This window comes from Calidris pugnax, unplaced genomic scaffold (assembly GCF_001431845.1).
Source record: "Calidris pugnax isolate Ruff unplaced genomic scaffold, ASM143184v1 scaffold20, whole genome shotgun sequence".
In the NCBI taxonomy this organism is placed as follows: Eukaryota; Metazoa; Chordata; class Aves; order Charadriiformes; family Scolopacidae; genus Calidris; species Calidris pugnax.
The window spans coordinates 18319050-18341641 of NW_015094510.1; the positions used below are offsets into that span (position 1 = coordinate 18319050).

General features: G+C 40.4%; 1 protein-coding gene across 1 annotated transcript in view; it reads right to left on the minus strand.

Annotated features, from left to right (window-relative positions):
• Nucleotides 1-5082: 5082 nt before the first annotated feature.
• The window catches only part of FREM2 (FRAS1 related extracellular matrix protein 2), a 137430-nt gene continuing 119920 nt past the window's right edge, over nucleotides 5083-22592 (minus strand). Inside the window, exons 18-26 of the mRNA XM_014965743.1 lie at nucleotides 22232-22424; nucleotides 19513-19617; nucleotides 18238-18365; nucleotides 18020-18154; nucleotides 13122-13248; nucleotides 11742-11929; nucleotides 10689-10835; nucleotides 8582-9021; nucleotides 5083-8550 (exon numbers count right to left, since the gene is read on the minus strand). Coding sequence (XP_014821229.1) covers nucleotides 8385-8550; nucleotides 8582-9021; nucleotides 10689-10835; nucleotides 11742-11929; nucleotides 13122-13248; nucleotides 18020-18154; nucleotides 18238-18365; nucleotides 19513-19617; nucleotides 22232-22424 — 1629 coding nt within the window. The 3' untranslated portion in view covers nucleotides 5083-8384. The remainder of the gene's footprint in view (nucleotides 8551-8581; nucleotides 9022-10688; nucleotides 10836-11741; nucleotides 11930-13121; nucleotides 13249-18019; nucleotides 18155-18237; nucleotides 18366-19512; nucleotides 19618-22231; nucleotides 22425-22592) is intronic.

The window sequence follows — 22592 nt, forward strand, 5'->3', positions numbered from 1 at the left end:
ATCATTTTCCAGCCCCCGGGCTGTGGGGGCTCAGGAAGGGGAAATCCTACTGTGGCAGTGTCTTGATATAAAATATATAGAAGATGTCCTGATACACAGACTTTTGGAGAACTTCTGTCATTTAACGTCTCTTTTTCTCAAACATTTACTTGCTGCTCTCCAAACACAAGGCATTTTGCAGGAATGATTGTGCAGCTCCCTGGCTTCCTGCAAAGGACCAGGACTGAAAAGCTCAAGCTGGAAGCAGAGATTGCAGCTGCTGGTCCCAGGAGCTGTAACAACCAAAGTCACCATGTGGGAAGCAGTCCTGAATGCCACCAGCTTGCTTATTTCGGGCTCCAGCAGAGTGTTTCAAATCAATCTTCCTGACCCCAAGTGCTGGGAGGCGCGTTCTCAGGTTTTGGCTGTGGGTCTGGCTGCTGTGATTCCTTCTGGGCAAACACACCTTGAATTCTGCTTCCCAGCTTGTAGCACTTCATCCTTGAAATCTTATCTGAGCAGCTACATATAAATCAAAAATTGCATTATATAATACAAAGATATAAACACACATTAAAATATGTACCACTTACATATACTAATAGCTATTACATACTACATAAAATGCACATATTATAAATAAACATATGTGAAGTTTAAAATGTATATTACATAATAAAAACTATATGAAATTTATATAATAATAAAAACACATTCTGTGTATGTGTGTGCACACACGTGCATTTCTTGCAGTCATGCGTTGAAACCAATCATTTTGTTGGAGAATAAAACTTCATGAGGAGTCTGGGATAATGCGTATCACCACAGCTGACAGTCCCAGATGGCAACTACAGGCAGTGCCTAAATGCTGTAAGAATTTTTTTTTGTATTGTTGGCATCACCCTTACCATTCATAATGGTGTTACAGATGTCAAATGCACAGTTCCTGAGGAAACTGATATTTCCTGGGGGAGAAATTCTGGCACCTTCATTCTGAGAGCCAAACTGGAAAGGAAAATCCAAGCTGCAGTGCACCAAGCCAAAAGAGCTCAGGCAGAAGCTGTTATTGGTGGTCCTGTTCTGAGTGCAGTGTTGCAGGGCAGGAAAAACACCACAGCTGAGGAAATACTAATAAATGGGTGCAGCAACTGTTGAAGGCTAATGTCTGAATTTCCTGGACAAAGCGTCTAACTATACAACCAGCTCAGAAAAAAAACCGTCAGCCAAGGAAAGAAGTTATTGAATTGCTCACATTTAACCTGGCTACATAAAAGCAAGAAGTGGGTTCTGGCTCTGAAGCTCATCTTTTTTTTTGAGATGCCAGCCTGGTTAAAAAATTTACTTTGGCAAAGAAACAATTTCAGCCACGCACCACTCCTGCAGGTGGGCTTAGACAGCAGTGCCCAGCCTGTGGGAGAACCAAGGTTTTCCCACAACCAAACACAGCATGTAGTGAGAATTGCACTCCTCTTGCACTTCTGTTCAGCAACTTTTATGGGTCTGTGTCCCTCATGATACAGTCCATAAAAGGTTGGGGTTTTTTGACTTTGTTACTAAAGTTCACCTAAGTCAGGATCTGATTGGAGTTCAGGTGAAGTAAACATGGTCTGCTGAGACTTTTGCCTCTGAAATCTTGGAAGACACGGCATAAATGAGCACATCCCCCATGCGGCACAGCGAGTTAGTGGTTGACATTACAGCCTGAGATGGAAGAAGTCTCCGGGGGTGCAGAGGAACCCCAAGAGTGCCTGTGCTGGGCTGCACACTCTGGTGCATTAAGGTTGTACAGGATATTGAGGGCATCGTGTGGCACCTCTGCTAAGTCCCGGGAACATTAAAGTTGCTGTAAGTGTGATTCATGGGCAGCTTCTGATGCCTTTGAAACCACTACAAATCTCTCTCCAGGGTGGATGCAAACCTCTCTTTGAGGGTGGATGCAAATCTTTCCCTTCCTCCTGCTGGGAGTGAGTGTTTCAAGATCCTGACAACAGGAGGCCAGGAATCTTGTCTCCAGGAGGCTGTGTAAGGCACACCATTGATGAGGTGGTCTGTGGCACTGTTGTGTGACACTGCTATGAGATGTGGGCACAGAACACCTCCTATGAAGCCAGCCTCTTGACATATCAACATCATTTTGTCCCTGAAGACTGAGGCTTCTGTTGTTCTGACCCATTAGCCAGACCCTACTCTGGCTTCTGTTTCACAGACTTGACAGCGCTGGGGACCGTTCCCTGTGGGCACAGAGTAACTGGCCGGATTGAAATCCAAGTCTCTTGCCAAGAAATGGAAGGGAAATCCAGCCACATCCCCATGAGATACTACTACTTAAAGAACTTGGTATTTATGTTTCTTTCTTGCCAGGATCATTTTGGTGCCATTAGAAACATAAGAAAAAAAATACATCAGTGAAAGAGACACTTGATAGCCCAAGAAATATTCTTTTAACCTTTTGTTACAAACAACAGAGAATAAACGGAGCACATTTATAAGGTAAATAAAATAATCAACAGTATCTTTTACCTCTGTGCCCATTTTCCTCTCTCCACATGCTTCGCGTCATTTGGTCCATATCAGGACATGTGCCAGGAGAAGGATATTGACTCAGGCTACCATTTCCAGCATCCCTCAGCAGGAGGACTAGGCAGAGGTGAGGTCCAGGTAAGCCAGCCGTTAGAGACCGAGGGTGCTGACAAATTAAAGCTTTCATTCCCTCTTACTACAAGAAAAAAAATGAACAAACACATTTTGTGTTGTGTACTTTATATTATTGATTCCAAGCCTGGGACTGGCGGCTCTTTGTACAACTGTGAGGGGATGAGAGCGGCTCTTCTGCCCCTGAGAGTGCCCAGAACTGGAGTTGTAGGAAGAGAAAGGAAAGAGAACATGAACAGCTTGATCCTTCTCCTGAATCCCCACAGCTTTTTCTAGTCCAGGCTTTCAGAATGAGCTGTTTAAACAAGTAGCTGACATCAATAGACTTTTCTTCCATGAATTTCACTTCTTTCTTTTTCAGTTTGGTATACATGTCATCTTTCAGTAATGGGTCTTGAAATTTTAATTTTGGGTCAGATGATTAGGTACTGCCTACTTCATTTCATACTTGTAGCCAGCAAATTTTGTTGGGTGGAACCTCTCTAAAATATTACAAGAAATTGTGTATAGTTCTCTACTCACTGTCTCTGTGACATTCAGGACTTAATGCACCTCAATAATACACTCCCTTGGGTATTATCTTCTGAGGGTGAAGAGTGTAAGAAAATCTTATCTAGTTAATCTCTCCTTATGGAAGAGACATTCTTTATTTTTATCATTTGCTGTCTCATGTAGCTCCATTATATGCTTTTTTTTGGGGAAGAGAATGCAAGAGGGAGGAGAGCAGAAATTACTATATTATTAAAGAGGTGGATACATCATGCACTTATCCAGAATACCTCCTCTTGTCTTCATGGTAACCGAGTTAGAGCTTTTGCTACAAAAATGGTCAAAAAGACAGTAAGGATGACAGTTGTTACACCTGATCTTGCAGTTGCACCAGTTTAGCTGGAGCACTTTAACCTGTGCAGCTGCAGATTCATGCTTTACACGTAAACTTGCACACAGGAAAACATGTATCACGAAAATGCAAGTAAGAGGAGACAACAGGAATCCAATGCACGCTTGAGCATGGGCCATGAAATGAAACAGATGTATCCTTTACCAATTTTCCAGCTGTTCCCTTCATTTTTACTGGACGTCAGTGGTTACTTACCAAAGCAACAGCAGTAGAAGGTGAATTCTGAATGGATCATCTATTGAGACAAATAGTAAAAAAACCCAAAACTCAAACAGTCAATCACTTGAGAGTAATTTACTGATCAGCTTTCAAAGTTAAAGCATTCAGCAGTAGGAGCAGAATTATTTCGGGGTAGGAGCTGAGTCATTATTTCAAAAAATGGTGAGGATGCACTAAACACACACACACACACACACCACCCCCTCCCCCCCCCCGCCCCGCCCCCATGCTTGGGCTGTGAAGGAAAAGTCATCCTGGACCTGCTGGAACACACCTGGACACGTTAGCAGTATCAGAATTTCACTAAGTGCAGGAATAAATGTGGACATGACTTGATTGCTGTGGACGATCTCGGAGTGAGAAATCAATGCCCTTTGATTTATTGATAGGGCTATAGTCCTGGGACCAGAAGATTTTTTCATTTACATCAAAATAGCTACTCATATTGGAGCAGGACAGAAACCTTTCCAATCTGATTTGCCCTGGCAGAAATCACAACACACAGCTCATAGATATGACACTGGATGGCTCAGCTCACCCTGAGGAACTAATTACACTCTTAAGTGTAATTGCCAGGAGCAAGTTTAGGTAGCAGAAGGTAACAGACGTAGCAATACAGGAATCCCAGCCTGCTGGCTTATCTTTCCTTATAGCAGTTGGTACATATATCGTGCGTGTCACTCGTGTAACCAGCCATGAAGTATTGCCCTTCTGACAGTGAAGGAGCCGGGTGGATACTTAAGTTCACACAGAAATCAGAGGCCAGAGCTGGCCAGTTTACAAAGGGTGGGTGGGAGGGGAAAGGTTCAGAGTTGCTTTTTCTTTCTGCATCACAGTGTCCATGTAACAGACTCACCCTAAGTGCCTACATCTCATATATTTCTAACCTCATTCGTTTGCCCCTGGGAAAGAAGTCTAAGGAGCTGGCACAAGAAACATGGGCTCTGCAGGAGCAAGAGAACCTCTGGCTGCAGCTCACCTTCACCTGCCAAGGAGCACAGCACAACAAACCCTGCCAGCAGGCAGGAATGGGGCAATCCAGCCTACAAAGGACTTGCAGATACCTAGAGGTTTTTGATGTTCTGGAATCGAAAGAAAAACCCCTCTCTGAGCCATGAGTGCAACCACAATGATTAAAAAAAAAACACAAACCAACCCTGAGCTGACCACTTCACGACCAGAAAATGATCACTTTTGGGAACAAAGCAGTGAGATTTATTGCAAACGCAGCAGTAAGTTTATGTTCTTCCATCAACGTGACAAATTAGTTTTTCTTAACACTGCAAATAATGATCCCTCTCCGCAGTGTGATACTTATACACGAATTTCAGTTCAGTAACCAAACCAGAAGTAGTTTTATTTTTTTTCCTGATACAAATGCCAAATATCACAGCCATAGACATAAGCAAAAAAATTGTTCCAAATAAATATGCACAGAAAGATTTTTGACAGCTTGATAACAAATTTAAACACAGTAATTATTGTATAAAGGCTTTAAAAAATGGTATTACTGATAGCAGAATAAGCATCTCCAGTGAAAAGAAGATTGAATACATAATCTGGAAATAGGTTAAATATATATATAAAATATACTCAGTTTATTGTATGGATAGATAAATATTAACATATTTGTGCACATAACTGGGAATGAGGCACTTATTCAGGTTAGTATAAACAAGGCCACTTGTTAAGTAGAAGGGAAAATGTTAATAAGCCTCCAAAAAGTCTTGCTGAAATCTAAAACCTTGAAGCCATAATAAAAAAAGGCATGCTATTCCAGGTGGATTTATAGTTCACTGAATTGTAAGAAATCTAATTTCTTAAGAATGGGACAAATCTGGTAGGGCTTACTGAAAACATTGGGATTTTTTTCCCAGGCAGAGGACTTTGATATCTGACTCATGAATCTTACTCATACTTGTCCAGCTTTTCAGTGTTTGCTTTGTGTTTTCCTTTGTTATCATCAGTTTGCGCTATGATTTTATATATTATTAGAAAAATATTAGTCTGATAATAGTCAACCTAAACACTTGAGTTTTAATCAGACACTATTAAAAGCAGTGATAAAGTTGTTTACTGGGCTAAATATTTGGCTTGTAGAACACATGGGTATTGATGTGATATAAAAAGAAATAATAATTAAAAAAAGAGATTTTGCCTGCAAGCAACTTTAAAGATATTTCAGTCTTTTAAAATTCAAAAGCAGAAAAATAGCTCTACTTATAAACACCTAATTTCTGTATTTTATATATATATTTTTTAAAAGATCTTCTCTGCTTATACAAAACAGGCATTTTATAAATATTAAAATGTTCTATTATTTACATGTGTCCCATTTTACTGTAGAATCATTGACTGCTATTATCCAAACACGCAGTTTCTTGGAGACAAATTCTGCATTTCTCATTATCATAGTGACTTCGCATACAGGCACAAAGGCAAATTTGATCTTAGGTCACACTTTCAACTTAATTGTGAACTTAAATACAAAAAGTATCTGTGGGTTAAGTCTTTGATCAATCTTGCACACATAATACATGGATCACAATACCAGGAACTTCATTAAAAGAGTAAATTAATGTCAGGTGACTAGGGAAAAGGTCTAATGCACTGGGCACGTCTTGCGGATAATTGTTTCAGGCTAGAACTCAGATTAATTAAAATAAAAGATGACTGCATGGTTTCAGTAATGGAGTTTGACCCTTAGGTTGCTGCAAACATCCTTCAATTAAGCAGTTTGAATCACAGCCTTCAGAAAAACCTAGAAAAGTTAGGACAGGTTTTCACCTGATTCATTTTGTGAAAAACCTGATGAAATCTTTTTAAATCAGTGAGGTCGTATCAAAAATCCAGAGCAAGAGAAATCAGTGTGAGTCCCTCTGTGGGCATATTCACACAGTACCATGAATCATAGCACAGATATTCCTGGGCTAGCGGACCTCAATGTTTCCGAGCATCTATGGCTCAGAGGATGGTTGTGCAGAGTTGACAGGGCACCACGGCCGGGCCAGGAAGCCTTTTGGGTAGATTTTTTTAGTTCAGAGGCAGCATCGTGTGCTCGCAGCCAGGCTGCTTGCAAGTTAGATTCCTGTTCTGCCGACTCAGATCCCTGCAGGATGGTCCCCAGAACACCAAATGCCAAGTGTATTGCAGCTGAAGGTAGTTTGGGGGCTGCCCGAACCCACCACCACCAGACGGTGGAAGGGAACAGGGATTTTAGCAACAGTCTTAAATTCAGATTTTATATAGTTTATATAGATTAATTCCATTGACTTGAAATGCCTTATTCATAGAGAACGCTAGTGAGACAAACCGGACAATGTGTCCTGAAGGTTATGTATTCTTCATGGCCAAGCATTTGGCAGGATGTCTTTGGGACAGAACAGGTCCTGTCTGGATAAGAACTGACACGGGACACTGCTGATCCAAACTTCTGTGGAACATCATGCTGTCGTGTTACCTGCATCGAGAACACTGACAGAAAACTAGAATTCCTCTTGTAAAAGCAGTCACTTGTTACAACATGCCCAACAATGACCCAGCACGTTTGTCAAGATGTGCTATGATTATACAGTAATAAATGCTACTCCATTCAATTAAATGTCAATTTTTTCTTTGCTTTGTCGCCATTTAATACGGCAACTGACAATCACATGGTGGATTCAGTATCATGATTCTTAGGCTCAGTTCAGGCAGAACCTTGTCCTCTGCATTATGAATCTAACTCTATCATCTTCTCTAGGCACTGAAATAATAATGTTTGCATTTCCCAGCAGGGGATATGCACTAAGAAATATAATTTACCTTAAAACAGTTCCATGATCCATTATAAATTTAAGACACATAAGCGTCCAGTTTCCATGAAAAACAAAATTATTTATGTATTTGTTGTATTCTTTGGCTTTATAAAATCATAAATAAGAAAAAAAAATTCTCAGGTTAAATAGCTGAATAAAAAGTATGTATTGCATCCTGTGACATGCAACTGATTATAATGTTATGCTGTCTAGTCTAGCTGTCTTTTTCAAAAATTCAGTTACATATAAGTAAAAAAAGAAATAAAATAAATCACTGGTATAGCTAAGTGAAGTCAAAAGCCTATAGGAGGGAGGATTCATGCCTGAGGCATTTCATCACCTTTCGGACTAATTGTAGACATTGAGTTCTTTGTGAGAAACAGTACAAAATTTAACTGAAGAGTGTAAGGATTCCTCCTCTCAAGTATTCTGTGTTTCCAAAGAAACAGATTTCCTCTCATATTGCAGACAGGATATGTAGCACCTTTGGACAGTTTCTTCTACATTTTTAAATGTCAGAAAATACAAAAACAAAACAAAAACCTCTCCCTTACAATGCAGTTCCTTGAATTGCTGCTTAAGATTAGTGCATGATGTGTGGACGTCAGTATCACCTGTCGTGCAAAGTGGGAGATTCAATACAGACTCTTCTGTTGTTGATAATGGCAGCAAGAGTTCAGGATAAAAAATTTCAAGTACACCTAGAAGCATATGAACTTTTTGTTCCTCATGAGTTACCATGATCTGCTGTGAACAAAGTGCAGTTCAAGTTGTTTGTTTTTGCTTTTTTTCTGAGGCACTTTGGAGACTCTGGCTTGAACCCTGAGGTCCTGGAATCAAACCTCTGAGCTGTCGCTGGTGTAATTATATGGTAGCATCATTGGCTCGTTGCTGTCCGACTCCTTCGTGGCTTCCTTCTTCCTTTGTCTCCGTTTTAGCAGCAATACGATGATTGCAATTAAGCAGATGGCAAGGAAAATGGCAGCAGCTCCACTAATGATTGTGACAACGCTGACCCCTGTGCTTTGGTTACTCAGTTCCCGGGTCAGAATTTTGTCTCCGTTTTAGCAGCAATACGATGGTTGCAATTAAGCAGATGGCAAGGAAAATGGCAGCAGCTCCACTAATGATTGTGACAACGCTGACCCCTGTGCTTTGGTTACTCAGTTCCCGGGGGAGAACGCCGTTGACTGCAACCTCCCTTTGAGGAACCTGTTTCTTGCTGGTGCGATCCAGCGCGATGTGCTGTATGTTCGTTCCTCGGTTGTTTTCCACTCCAATGTCTTTTGCCAGTTCTGAGGCCTGCTCAACTCCCCTCTTCTGACGTCTCTGTGCGGATGTTCCTGGGCTCCCACCACTAAAGAGTGAGTGGTACTGGTGCTCCACGCTCCTTTTGCCGATTCCACGGTTAGCGTTCTCTTTTGAACGCACAGTGTAGATTGTATGGACGTACCACTCCCTACCCAAAGACACCTAGAAAGACACAATTTTTTTGTATTTAAACCCACACGTACACAATCTGGGCAGCACTATACACAGAAGAAATCAATCACTGTTCTGAACCGATTGCCTGGACAAGTACTTTCAAAATGATGCACAGATAACCCCCACTATGTGCCAATGTGCCACAGAGTAGTCACGTTTTCTGCCAAAACTTTAAGAGGGGGCAGCCTCTGTTCCTCTCCATGGTCAGACTCCATGGCTATCAGGTGCAGATGAAGAAGCATAGCTGTGGCATTTTTTTGATACTGTTAGTACCAATGGCCATGCAAAGAACCTCAGCTGTAGATAGGCCGCAGTAGAGGACCTTCCAGGCCCAACCTGCCAGCTGACTAGGCCCTGGCTGTGGCTTTAGTTCCATCTTAACATAAGAAAACAATTTTTTACTGTGAGGATGGTTGAACATTGGAACAGGGAGCCTGTGGAGTCTCCATCATTGGAGATACTCAAAATCCAACTGGACACAGTCCTGGGCAAATCTGCTCTATGTGACCCTGCTTTGAGCAGGGGGTTGGAATAAACAATCTCCAGAGCTTGCTGTCAACCTCATCCATTCTGTGATTCCTCAATTCCCAGCAGTTTGAGCGAGATGCTGCTATCTTCTCTGAATTTCTCATGTCTTTTCTGGATACATAATAAATTTGGACTCCAGAAGGTCTGGTAGGATTGCCTGAATACTTTCTTAAAGTTACTGGCTGATAGTGGTTGCATCTAAGTTCTGTTATTGTGAGAAATAACACATTTTCCATCTTACTCTTGTTTTTCTAAGTCTTTCTCAGGACATACTGTTGCTCCATACTTTCATTCTTTTGACAGAATTGGTACAAAATTTACTGCATTATTGGAAATGGATTCTTCATCTCAAAAATGAGATTTAATTTTCATGGGGAGAATATATGAAAACTTTTTATGCTGGTAAGTAGGCTGTTCTCATAAATATTCCATTGCTTACAATGGGACCTTTAATACCAAAGTGGCCAGGAGTAGGATTAAAGTCTCGTTATTTTTTTCTACTAATTTATACACTTGAGTTTTGCACACAGTTTTGCAAATACTAAGGAGACAAATACTGAAAAGACAATACCTAGCTGGGTTATATAGATCAAAGGGATGAACACACTCAGATGAAGGATTATATTGAACTAAGAAGTACTTGCACCCTTTAGATGTCAATTTCTAGGCTTTCCAGTGCTTAGCCGTTTCACAATGTGCAAATTTATGTGGAAAGAAGTGCACAGAAAATGCTGAGTATCAATTAGATCTTGATGAAGTTCACTATTAATGCTTATGATTCCTTTATTTTTGTCTTTGGCAAGTGAGATGATAGGAAACAATAAAACAACTCTGTGTAACAAGAAACTTAGTTCTTAGAAGAAACACATAACAGTAATTTGTATAATTTGTGGTTAGACTGTGGAATTAGGCAAGAGAAAAGCATAGTAACCCCACAAGAATCTTTTAATAAGTGCTCCATATATTTTCCATATCTAAAAATTTATAGCATTTATAATCCTGTTTGCCACTGGAATCAGAATAAATATTCCTATTGGTTTCAATATGACTTACTCTCAACAACACTTCTTTTGCAATTGTTTCTTTCTTGGTTCAGTGTTCCTGCTAGTGAGCTACAGAAATCATACCTGAAATAGAGGAGTTGAGTCCACTTTAAATCCATCAGATCCTGGCTGTTTAACTAATGGAATTGCTTCAGGATCATCTATGGCAAGTTTTGCATTAAAAAGCACATTTCCAAAGCTTGTGGCTTGTGTCTCCGGCTGAGCTTTGTCCTACATGATCGTGGAGGGGAAAAAAAGAGTTTGTAAAACACAGATTCATTTCTTTTAGGAAAAACAGTTCTAATATTTATAGGCAATGTATTGTGTAATTTATACATGCTATTTTATGCAATCCAGTGTAACATCAAGAGAAAAGACATGAGAAGCAATTGTGGTCACATCTGACTTGTATTAACTTCTATTTAATCTCTTGCCTGAAGACTTTTTTGTTAAAACACCAGAGAACAACCATAGCTGCATTTCAAAAATAAAAAAGAGATACATAAATGTGGTTTGAAATAAAAGTAAAAAGTCTATTTCCCACTTTAAAGAAGCTACCTTTCCATTTTATTAACAGACATTCATATAAATTAGTTCTGATAATTGGATAGTCATCTTACTTAAAGTTAACTCTGAAAGTTGTGCATCAGGTCAGTAGACATCTAGGCTTACTCTGGAATTATTTTCAGAAGGGAAATAATCTCAGACATTCTAAGCCAGCTTTAGAGGTAACTCTCTTTCCCTATTGACCATAGAGACAACTAACTGGATGACTAACTTTACATTATATCCTAAATTTTGGATGGCTAAAGATGAAACCAATTCCAATACTTATCTTACTTGCCTCCTAAGACTCTCTTTATGGTTAATGGGTATAGACAATGCAGAGAAAAAGCCTATCTTGGGATTCTAACTTAGGTAAAACTCTAAATGATGAGAGTTCCTGGAAAGATTAAGAATAGAACTGGGAAGGAGAAAGGTAAGATACTGCCTTCATCAATTCATTAGCCTGGAGATCAAGTCAAAATTTGGTGCCAACAAGAACGTTTTAAAGAACAATTATTTTTGGATAAAAAAGAAGTCAGTTAAAAAAAAAAAAAAGTATGTCCATGCTCCCAGAATAATTAGGCCACTTACCACAATCTTAAATCTGTACAGAAGGGATGGAGAATCAGCCAGGCACCCATATTCAGTGTTGGATGGATTATATTTGGGTACATATCCATCAGCTCCTGTGCAGAGGAAAACCTTCTCGATGCTACAGTAGAAGGAATCACCCAAATTCTGCACTGGATCCACCATCACCCGACCATATATGATGTCACCTGTAAACAGTGCACACAGTTCACATCCTATTGCACTGGAACATTTAGCACAATACTGGGTTGAGTTAATAGTCAAGAAGCTCTGAGCAGTGTAATGTGACTGCAGTTTTTGGTCATGTCAAAGGTCTGAGCTCAAGATTCTCAATCTGACTACAGCTATATCCAAAGCCTACTTGAGGAACACTCGCTACCCAGAGATGTTCTTTTTTTTTGGTCATTACAATCCTGTTCAGGCTGCATAAAAATTATACTTGGTCAGACTGACATACCGTACAAGTGAAATGAACATTATGAAAAGTCACAGAGACATTTTCTGCATCTTGGGTCCCTACTGTGTAATTGCATTTCAGCTGTATGATAATGTTTTAGATAAGAAATGCTAGGCCTGTACAAATAACCTGGTCCATTGCTACACAGGCAAGAAAAGTATGCTATAGCAGTGGTCAGATACATAAGACAGAGAGTGGTTAGGAAGGTGAGATTCTGAATAAGGAAAGGAGAAATGTTGTGTTGATTTTACATCAATTTAGAGCAACTGCAGACTTTGAGAGAGAGAGAGAACAGGTTCCTGTGTGCAAGAGACTCTGCGGACACATCACAAAAGGCAGTCTTGTATTCAAGGTGCTGGTACTGTAATAACCAGGCAAAAGAGGCACAGAAGGAAAGCAAAGGAAAGGAGTGAGTGCTTAGGTCCGCTGTCAGATGTATCAATTGAATTAACCCTCCCGCCCCCAGCCTGCTCAGTGGAGGGCAGGGAGATGGGGGAAAGCCTTGATGCTGTGCAAGCACTGCTCAGCAATAGCCAAAACACTATTTAGCCACAGATGCGAAGCACAGAACCATAGCGGGTGCTATTAAGAAAGTTAATTCTATCCCAGCCAGACCCAGTACACTCACCCACAACAAAAAACTGTGTAATACTCACTTATCAACTAGGAATGTTCTTAACATCAGCCAATGTTTATAAAGTGCTCAGCTTATAAGAAAAGGCACCAGTACAGTAACCCTCAGACTCAATAGTTTCAGTGCAGACTGGACAACAGCTCTGATGTAAACTGCCAGGTAGGAAAGGCAAGCACAAAAGAACACAAGCAGCAAGCCCAAACCATTCCTCCTGTCTTGTTTTGACTGCAAAAGGATCTTGATAGTGAGGAACATATATTAAATGTGCATGATCTGTGCACAATTATACCTTCTGAGAAAGCAACATCACTTTCTTGCCCAAAGCCCATTGAGCCATCAGATAGCCACAGTGTCTTTTTGGAGAGGAGGAACATCTGGGTGTTCAAGCTGAACTCAGCAGCCACTGGGTCACTGACCTAAAACACAACAGCATAAGGCTCTTCAACGAGTATTCTTTAATGACTCAAAAAGCACAGCATGATCTTCTCCCAAGGTACATTATTTATCAGTTCTGCACATCCACATGCAATAATACTACAGTTTAACCAAAAAGATTTCTTTAGAGTAGACATATACTGCTATATATTTTACATTCATACAACCTCTGGGTTATCTGCCTCTGTGATATTTGACAGGATTCTAGGTTAGTTTCTTCCCACCACATTTTTCCAAATCCCAGCCAAGGAGGTGCCCAAGGCAACTTATGTGTGGGGGTAACATGAGGAAAATATTTCCCTCAAAAACTTCTCTCCCTCTGACTCACCACAGTCTGTTTCTCTATCCCATTTTTGTTCTTACACCCAAGTCCTACCTCTGCTTCTGATCCTCTGCCAGTTATTTGAAAGTACACATTGCTGAGGATTTATTTGCAAGTATCAGTTCTTCTGATGTGCTGCGGGATATCAGATCAAACAATTTGAGCACCTTTTTATGCTAATATTTATCTTTATATATCTGACACAGTTATCTTCCTTGATTACGTTACAAGAATAAAATAAACCTCACCAACAGATTTTCATTGGGCCATATAACATATGTTAGAAGGCAAACTATACAGGGACATGGCATAACAAAAGGGAAAAAACATAGTGAACAGAAGAATTGGGAAGAGCACAAAGTTCAAAAAGATGCAGTGTACCTGAGGAAACAATCTGGAAGACGCATACATTAAAAAAAAGAAAGGTCAAAAAACAAGAGGCCATTAAACAAATAAAAAAATGCTAAAGTGTAGATGTATATGTATGTATATATATGTGTATGCGTGTGGAAAGGAAGGGGGAAAAACAGGAAAGAAAACATTCTTGCTGGCTCATGGACAAGGGGCTGATGGAATGAGATATAACAATATCAACAGAAACTACTGCTGCAAGTTATACAGCTGACACGTTTATTCTTCAAATCCCCTTTTCACAATAGAGTCCCAAAACTATCAAAGGAACAGGATTTGGCAAGGAGAACGTCTAGCTGAAATATTTTTATAAACCCACTGCTACCCTTTAGAAAAAGGAACCCTAGTCCCATAGCCTTTTCACAAAAACAATTATTAAAAATATCATTTCCATTCTCTTTGGAATTCTTCTTTCTAAATGCCTGAGTTTCAGGCAATTGGATTGCAGTGCCACAGCTTCAAATACCTGACTGATACAACTGGTTTCCAGCTGTGGTTCTGAAACAGAATCAAGCATGGCCTCATCAAGCTCTGCCTGGGCAGAGTAAATGCCCACTGAATAGGAAAGAAGACGTGTGTGTTCAGCTAAAGGCACCGGGCTTCAACCACACAGCGTACAACAATGGTCAGAGCAATGGCCTGGGTAAATACTGTACATATAGCTGTGAACACATCTCTTAGGCATCCTGTTTAAAGTTACTGGTTTTATTTCAGTTTTACCTGTAAGTCTCAGTGCTGCCAGTGCCCAACCCATAGCTGTGATTTATGACAGTAGTTTAAATGTCATTATTTTCACATGCATTTGAGGCAATTTAAACGAGTTCTTAGAAAAATTATCTGCAGGGATCTGTTGGGTGAGAAGAGTACTGTCAATTTATTCTGCCTGTTTGCCATGCCCATCAACTCGGCATATGGATGATTTGAGGACAATGCAGATCACTCATGGCAGACATCCTCACCTCCATGGGACCAAAGCTCATGAGACACTTGGTACCCCAAGAAGCAGAAAGCTCTTGAGACTGCTCCATCCCCGGGGCAGCAAATAACCAGATTATGGGAGTGCTTCTGTCAGGAAATAGCCATGCACGTTTAAAGAAAGGAGATGCTGAAAGGACTGAGATAAAGCAGAGCTTGGAGGCTGAGTGCTGTTCATGTACAGGAAATCCCAGAGTGAGACAGCGGTAATACAATACTACTGTTCCAGGCTACCTGCTTCCCTTTTCAGGGGCCACAGAGAGAAGAAAAGGAGATGGGCAGATACATGTTAAAGAAGGAAATGTTGAACCAAAACCTCCAGAGGGACGACAACAAATATATTGTCTTCTTGATGTTTGATTCTTAAAGTGGTCCCTCACTCATGAACAGTGAAAACAATTGTGAAGGAAATCAGAAAAAAAAAGTTTCCAAGAAAATGAAAAGCTTCATATTAAAAAGCCCAAGAAGATAATTCAGTACAGCAGCTGGGGCACTAGAGTAAGAATTGTGAGAAAAAACTCTTGTCCCATCATTTCATCATTAGACTTTACAGGCAAAGTCATTTTGGTCCAGTTGTAACACTTGTACTCACCGACTCAGGGAATCATAGAAAGCTTTGGATTGGAAGGGACCTTTAAAGATCATCTAGCCCAACCCCTTGCCACGTACCCAGACATCTTCCACTAGACCAGGTTGCTCAAAGCCCCACCCAACCTGGCCTTGAACACTTCCAGGGTTGGGGCATCCACAGCTTCTCTGCACAACCTGTTTTATTGCCTCACCACCCTCATCCTAAAAAATTTCTTCCCTATGTCCAATCTAAATTTACCCTCTTCCAGTTGCCCCTTGACCTGTCACTAGTGGCCTTGGTAAAAGGTCTCTCTTTGTCTTTCTTATAAGTGCAGTTTATTTTTTAAAAGGATGCAATAAGGTCTTCCCAGAGCGTTCTCTTCAGGCTGAACAACCTCAACTCTTTCAGCCTTTCTTCACAGGGAAGGTGCTCCAGCTCTTTGATCATCTTCATGGCCCTCCTCTGGACCCGCTCCAACAGGTCCGTGTCTTTCTTGTATGGGGAACCCCACAACTGGATGCAGTGGACCTGTGCAAGGTATCCGGTGTTTCCTAGTCTAGGGACCAGCGCCACAGTCTGGCCTGTCATGCTCACTTCTCTGTCTTTTGTTTCTTATATTTAAAACATGGATACTAATGCTCATTCAGTTTTGCAGGATGCCTAGAAATCTTAGAGGTAAATGCCTGGTGAATTTGTGATACTGCACTGCCTCTAACTGCTGCTTTTTTTGGGACCTGCTTTATGTCCACATAGACTTTCAAACGATGATCAAAGGGAATAATATCATGGGCTACAGAATTTCCTAAATTCCTTTTACTATGAATATCTCAAGAAAAAGAGCTGGTCTTGGTTTGAAAATTGCTGGGGATGGGGGACTAACTGGCCACGGTCCTTGGTGATTACGATTCTGTTGCAATTTTGCACATTATCTCTATTTTGAATTGATGTACCTGAAACTTCCATATACTGTATTATTAAAGCTTTATCGATATAATGAACCCTATAGTATCCTTTCTTTTTTTTTTTTTTTTTTCCAAGGCAGTTCTTAGTCTTAGTCACAGTTCTTAGTCATAGGCTTCTTCCAGATAAGAGTTAGGTCTTTCCCCAGGCTACTTTGCCCATTTTGCAATGATTTTTACAGGTCTTTTGAATTTTCTTCACATTATCGACATAATCTTTTTCATAGAAGGACCAGATGCAAGCTGTGCTTCAGCATTGCTGAGAATTGCTTTAGAGTTCCTAGAAGATTAGGAATGCCAGATAAAAGCCAAAGTGCTAAACTTGTGCGAACTGCCCCTACCTTCCTCCATTCAAACTTTTTAAAAGTGTTTTGCTGGGTTAACTCTGAGAAGGCAGGTTTCGTGTCACTTCATGTATCATCTCTTTGCTTGCCCAGGACTTAATGCCGAATTAGGAATCATCTGTTCTCCCATAGCTGGCATAAGACCAAATGAAAGCATAAAGACTGCATACATTCCCTTGTGTTCTCTGGCTAATTCAATAATTATGTATCCCTGACTGATCCAGATGGGATTTATACTGTAAGATGATTTAATAGCATACATCTATACTATTAATGAGCATGAAAACACAGCCACACTGCTCCGGTATTAGTTGCATTGGCTCCAAATAACAGAAATGATAAAAATTCCTCCTTACACATCCCAAGGTCACACTAGCTCTTTTGGTAACACTGTAAACTGGGAGTTTATGTTCTGTTAATTATCCAGTATGACCCCTACATATTTTCCAACCAATGCTTTCTATAGCAGAGTCCATTTCTCCGTATTTTGTTCCCAGCAACAGAGCTTTACAGCTGGGCTTTGTGAAAGGCATGCTGTTTGCCCGTTCCCACATTACCATATGATCCATATTATTATGGCTGGGATATAAGTGTCTAACTCACTCTCAAGAGTCTTAACACTAAGCATTTTACCAGTGCTGGCTATCTATACTTTTTCTATAGTCAGTGAAGGAAGTCCTAGCTTAGGACTGAATTAATCTTCTAGAGGTCTTCTCTAGAGGTCCCACTTTTAATACCAGAGACCTAGCTCTGGTCTTTGCGTCAGATTAAAACCTTCTGATAATAGTTTTATATTTTCCTATTTACTTGATAAAACTATTTCATACCAAAGCCAACACATAAGTAAAGAATTCCCAAAGGTTAGCTTGTACCACAATATCTATCACCCAGACCAATGTTAATGAGCTTCCTACTGGCTATCAAAGATTGGCCATGCATTGAGGACAAAAAACATTTGTGCTCCCAGTTGGGTAAAACTGCTTAAATAGCAGGAGAGGACTATGTGCTGTCCCACCAATTTAGGAATTGGTTAGTTCCCACCAATTTAGGAATTGGTTTGTTGATAAGCAAGTAACTTCAGTTTCTAGCACTCTTATTACAAGACCAACAAAGGCAATATGGGAATCAAAATAAAAAGGAAACATGAAGAAGGTCTCATTGGGGTGGCACCTGCTGGAATCGGATGTCCAGATCAAATGTGATCGGCTCTCTAGGACTGCAGATCACTGGTAGGCTGTACTCCTGATGTGGAGCAGTGGTACAAGCTATCAGCTTCACAGTGTACGTTCCAGAATAGTCTCGAACCTGGAGAGAGAGAGAACTGTTCCATCAACATCCTAACCATCAGTCTGGGGCAAGAGAAGACACAGTGAAGGCTGAGGTTTTACCGCAAAATCTGAAACAAAGCTCCACTGCTGCACTGGCTGGTTGTACGTTGGCTCGCTTCGGATAAGGCTGAGGCTAAATGTCAGGCCCAGGTGATCAGCACACATAACCATGGACGTTAGAGATGTAGCTAAAAACATGCCAAGAGACAGATTTGTCACCTTTAGTATTTCACTTCAAACTTTCAGAGCCTGAAACATTCCCAGTAATTCATAAACCATGATGCCATGGTTGATGTTAATACTTTTACAAGGCACTGGGTTTTATTAACTGAAACTAACAAAACCAATTACAGTCAACACAGCTGGGCCCCCTTGATTCTTGTTCTATTAAACTATTAAACAGTTGCTTTTGGGCTACACAACCAGAATTGTATGAAGATTAAACTTAACAGACAGGCGAAACAGTGAGAGTGGAATGGCAAAGATCTATAATCCCTCCTGTTTTAAACTTGGAATGTCAGGCCAGAGAACACAAAATAACTTCTCTTAGCAGTGTAACTCTTTCAGCTCTGCCTGATATGCAAAACTCAACATGCTAGAGGACAGATGAGAAAAAGCAGAAGCACTATGAAGGAGTTTTATAGGTTAATAAAACTGAGTTAAACTAAAAGAGATTTCTTAATATTTTTTTTCCCTTCTCATTATTGTTCAGCAGATTTAATTTAGTTAGATAATCTTTTCCATGGCCGGCATTCATGCTCAGATTTATGTCTGTAGACAGAGTCTTACACCTGTGATTATTCTGAACAAAGGCAGTGGGGTTTAAACAGATTAAATTGCAGGATCAGATCCTTAGCAATGACTAATTGAATGGCAGTGAGAATGTTTTATTAACAGAGCGATACAAGACCTTTTCTTACTCTCTGAAAATGGTCTAAATAATCTAGAAAGGCTTCAAGTTATAAAAGAAATTTTAATGCTATCTAAGTTCCTAGGGCAACATAAGTAAATAGCTGATCATAGATTTTGGATTAAAACATGTATTTATAGATCTCTAGTGGATAGAATGGCCTAGATCTTCATCTTTCATAGATCAGGCTCTTGATCAAGTGGAACTATCTGCTTTCCATCAGATTCATGCATATTCCATAGAGTTTGACAATCTGAATCAATGACAAGTAAAAAATCCTAAGTAGATGAAAAATCCTTATCTGAAGAGCACAGTACAGAAAAAAAATCAGGTATCAGTAGCAGAAATAAATAAAATGAATAGTATAAATTTTTGGAGGGAGGTCTTTGTTTTTATAGTACTGCTGAAGTGTAGATTAAGCTTACCAGGATGGGACATCACAAAGACACCATGAAATCGGGCTTCGGTCTTGAAGTTGACAACCAGACGCCCCTCTTCACTAATTCTCATGCTGGTTGGGTACAGGGAACCTGGCAGTAGAAGCCAATTCACAAAGTTTATTCCACTTGCAGATGACAAATAAATCACAATCCTACATAACACCAGTCCCACTCTGTCAGTCCCTTGTCATGTCAGATGTTTGTGAGAGGGCCTGCTGCTACCTTGTGAATTGACTCAAGATTCTTCTCAAACAAGAATTTACACAGTGGAGCCTAGAGTTTTCACAATCACAGAATCACAGAATCATATGCTTCAGCTTTCCAAAGCACATACAGAACTTCCCTGCAAAGTCATGGTTTTACAAGTTATCATGGATCCACACAGCCACTCTGGCAGACCGAGGAAATTTCACAGCACAATCTGTGCTTGTGTTCAGGCAACAGCATGGTCAGCTGCCAGGTGGGTCTGTAGAAGGAATAATACTTTTGTTTTCACCAGGTACTCAAGCTGACTCCTACCAATGAAAGCTGCTTCAGAGAGACTTTATCAGTCCCTCCCTATCCATCCTCCCAAGGCAGCACTCCCCAGGATTTAGTGGTAGCAGTTGGTTGTGGCTGCCATGGCAACCTGCTTGTGGATGCTTGACTCTGTGAAACTCATTCTGACAGGCTTTGCATTGCTCTTGATTTCTGGTGTGTATCTGCCCCAAAACATGGGCCTAATATTTCCTAATTTCAGGTTACAAGGTCTTGTGTATATGTCAGAAGCGGTTTATTGCTGTAGCTTGCAGCCAAGTCCCTTTTTCTCTAGAGTTCTACACAGCTTCACAGTTCAAGTGTTTCCTTCAGTGCTCCCTTAACAGAGAGCCACTGATGTGCCACCACTCTGCCTGCCAGGGGCAAGAAGGAAACAGGAATGTTCCTCCCCAGTGTGTCGGAAACCTAACACGCTCACCAATGTGAATGTTACCACCTGTACAAAATCACCAGTACCTATCACATTTATTGGTACATTAGAAACATATATATATATGTATGCATGAATTATAGCTTTAGAAGACCTTGACGGCTTTACAGCTTTATGTAGAATTTATATAGAACAACTGTATGTATCCAGACGTATGGAAATAAACTGGAAATTAGTTAATCCCTCCCTGCTCAGACAAACAACTTCTCATTGTGCAAGGCTGTGGAGTAAGAAAATACTGCTCAAATCAGATTAGGATAGATTGGGGGTCTACCCTCCACTACCTCACTGTGTTTATCATGTGTTTTGTGCTGGCTGCTTTGTAAGGGAGCCACCAATGTTCAGCATCTCCAAAGACCTGGCCATCAGCTTCTTATACAGAGAAATTAAACATTAAAGCATCAACGACAGGGAAGTGGTGCCATAGAGGCGCCACAGAACTGCTGAGGCTGAGGATTAGATCTGGTTGTTATTCAGTGAGTGGTGCATCACATGATTCGTGGCCTGTGGCTTACTCTTTAGGCACGGCATGACATGTGCTTCATTCTTCATGCACTGTAGATTCCCCCTGCCACTCCTCATTTCCTGCTCTTAACATGAGGGCAGAAACTGCACAGTGATGACTTCTGTAGTTCATATACAGAGCTTGCAGAAACAAAAAATGGCTTTATGTTCACAGAAGTTCTGACATTGTGTAAGTGTACATAGGTAATTTTAGCTGGTGTCTGTATTCTATCTTGAGTTGAGACAGATATGGAACATACCCCAGTTTAATGCTGGGAAACACTAAGTAAATTTGCATAAATAGAACAGAGCAGCATATAGGTGTAACTATACATTTTAATCTTTCACAGACATCTGTATGCCACTTTAAAAAAGATAATTTAACTTCTTGCAAAGATAAATTCTGTAATGATAGAGTTTGTTTTGTTGACTATAGTCATAAACATTTATTGGCAGTATCTATCACATTTAAAGAATGTTTTACAGTTTACTATTCTGACACATAAGACAGGCTATTATACCCATTATACATTTCTGTATTTTTTGAATGTTTCACAATTAATGCTTTCAAAACTTGAAAAATTTCTGCAGCTGTACACTCATGGCCAGGAAAAAATTATATTGCTGAAAAGTTTCAATTTTTTTTCATCGAACTGCAAATATCTTGTGTGGTGACAGAGTATGAATACATTGTGAACCTTGAGTTCTGAATAGAAATAAACGTGCTAATTTTTGCATGTGTACTTCACACAGGAACTAACCATTATCTTTTTTTGCAATAAAGATAAATAAAGAAAATAAAGTTGATGTCAACTTTACATAGATTTCATAAACACCCCAGCAGAGAACTGTCAGTGCTAGGAAACGGCAGATTGTTTGCAACTGATAATAAATGAGATACTATTGTTGTTTGTTTTTTTAGAATGATTGAAGAATTCTCCTATGGTGTGCAAATTGTATTCTTAGTAAGAGACCATGAGTTCGATGCAGAGAAGTCAGACACGCACCTTGCAGTTCTGCTTCAGGTGGGCTACCGATCCCATCCTTCCACAGGATGGCAGTGTCATACACAAAAGTCAGGCGGAGCTCTGACTGCAGGTCGAAGTGCTGCCAGCCTCCTACTCCCACCGGGGAGTGGAAAACGTAAGACACGTACAAGGGGACTCTCAGCGTGACATAGGACTGTACAAGGTTGAGAACCTACAAAAACAGGAAATTACGTCAGACACCCACCTTGCAGTTCTGCTTCAGGTGGGCTACCGATCCCATCCTTCCACAGGATGGCAGTGTCATACACAAAAGTCAGGCGGAGCTCTGACTGCAGGTCGAAGTGCTGCCAGCCTCCTACTCCCACTGGGGAGTGGAAAACGTAAGACACGTACAAGGGGACTCTCAGCGTGACATAGGACTGTACAAGGTTGAGAACCTACAAAAACAGGAAATTATGTATTTAGATTTGTGGTCACGAAAGGCAGCACCACGTAGGTAATCCTAACGCAAGAGAAAGAGAAGACAGAACTTGAAATAAAGATCGTGACTGAATCAATTTCTCTCATTTTGCAAACTACAGATGAAGTGCAAAACGCCACACATC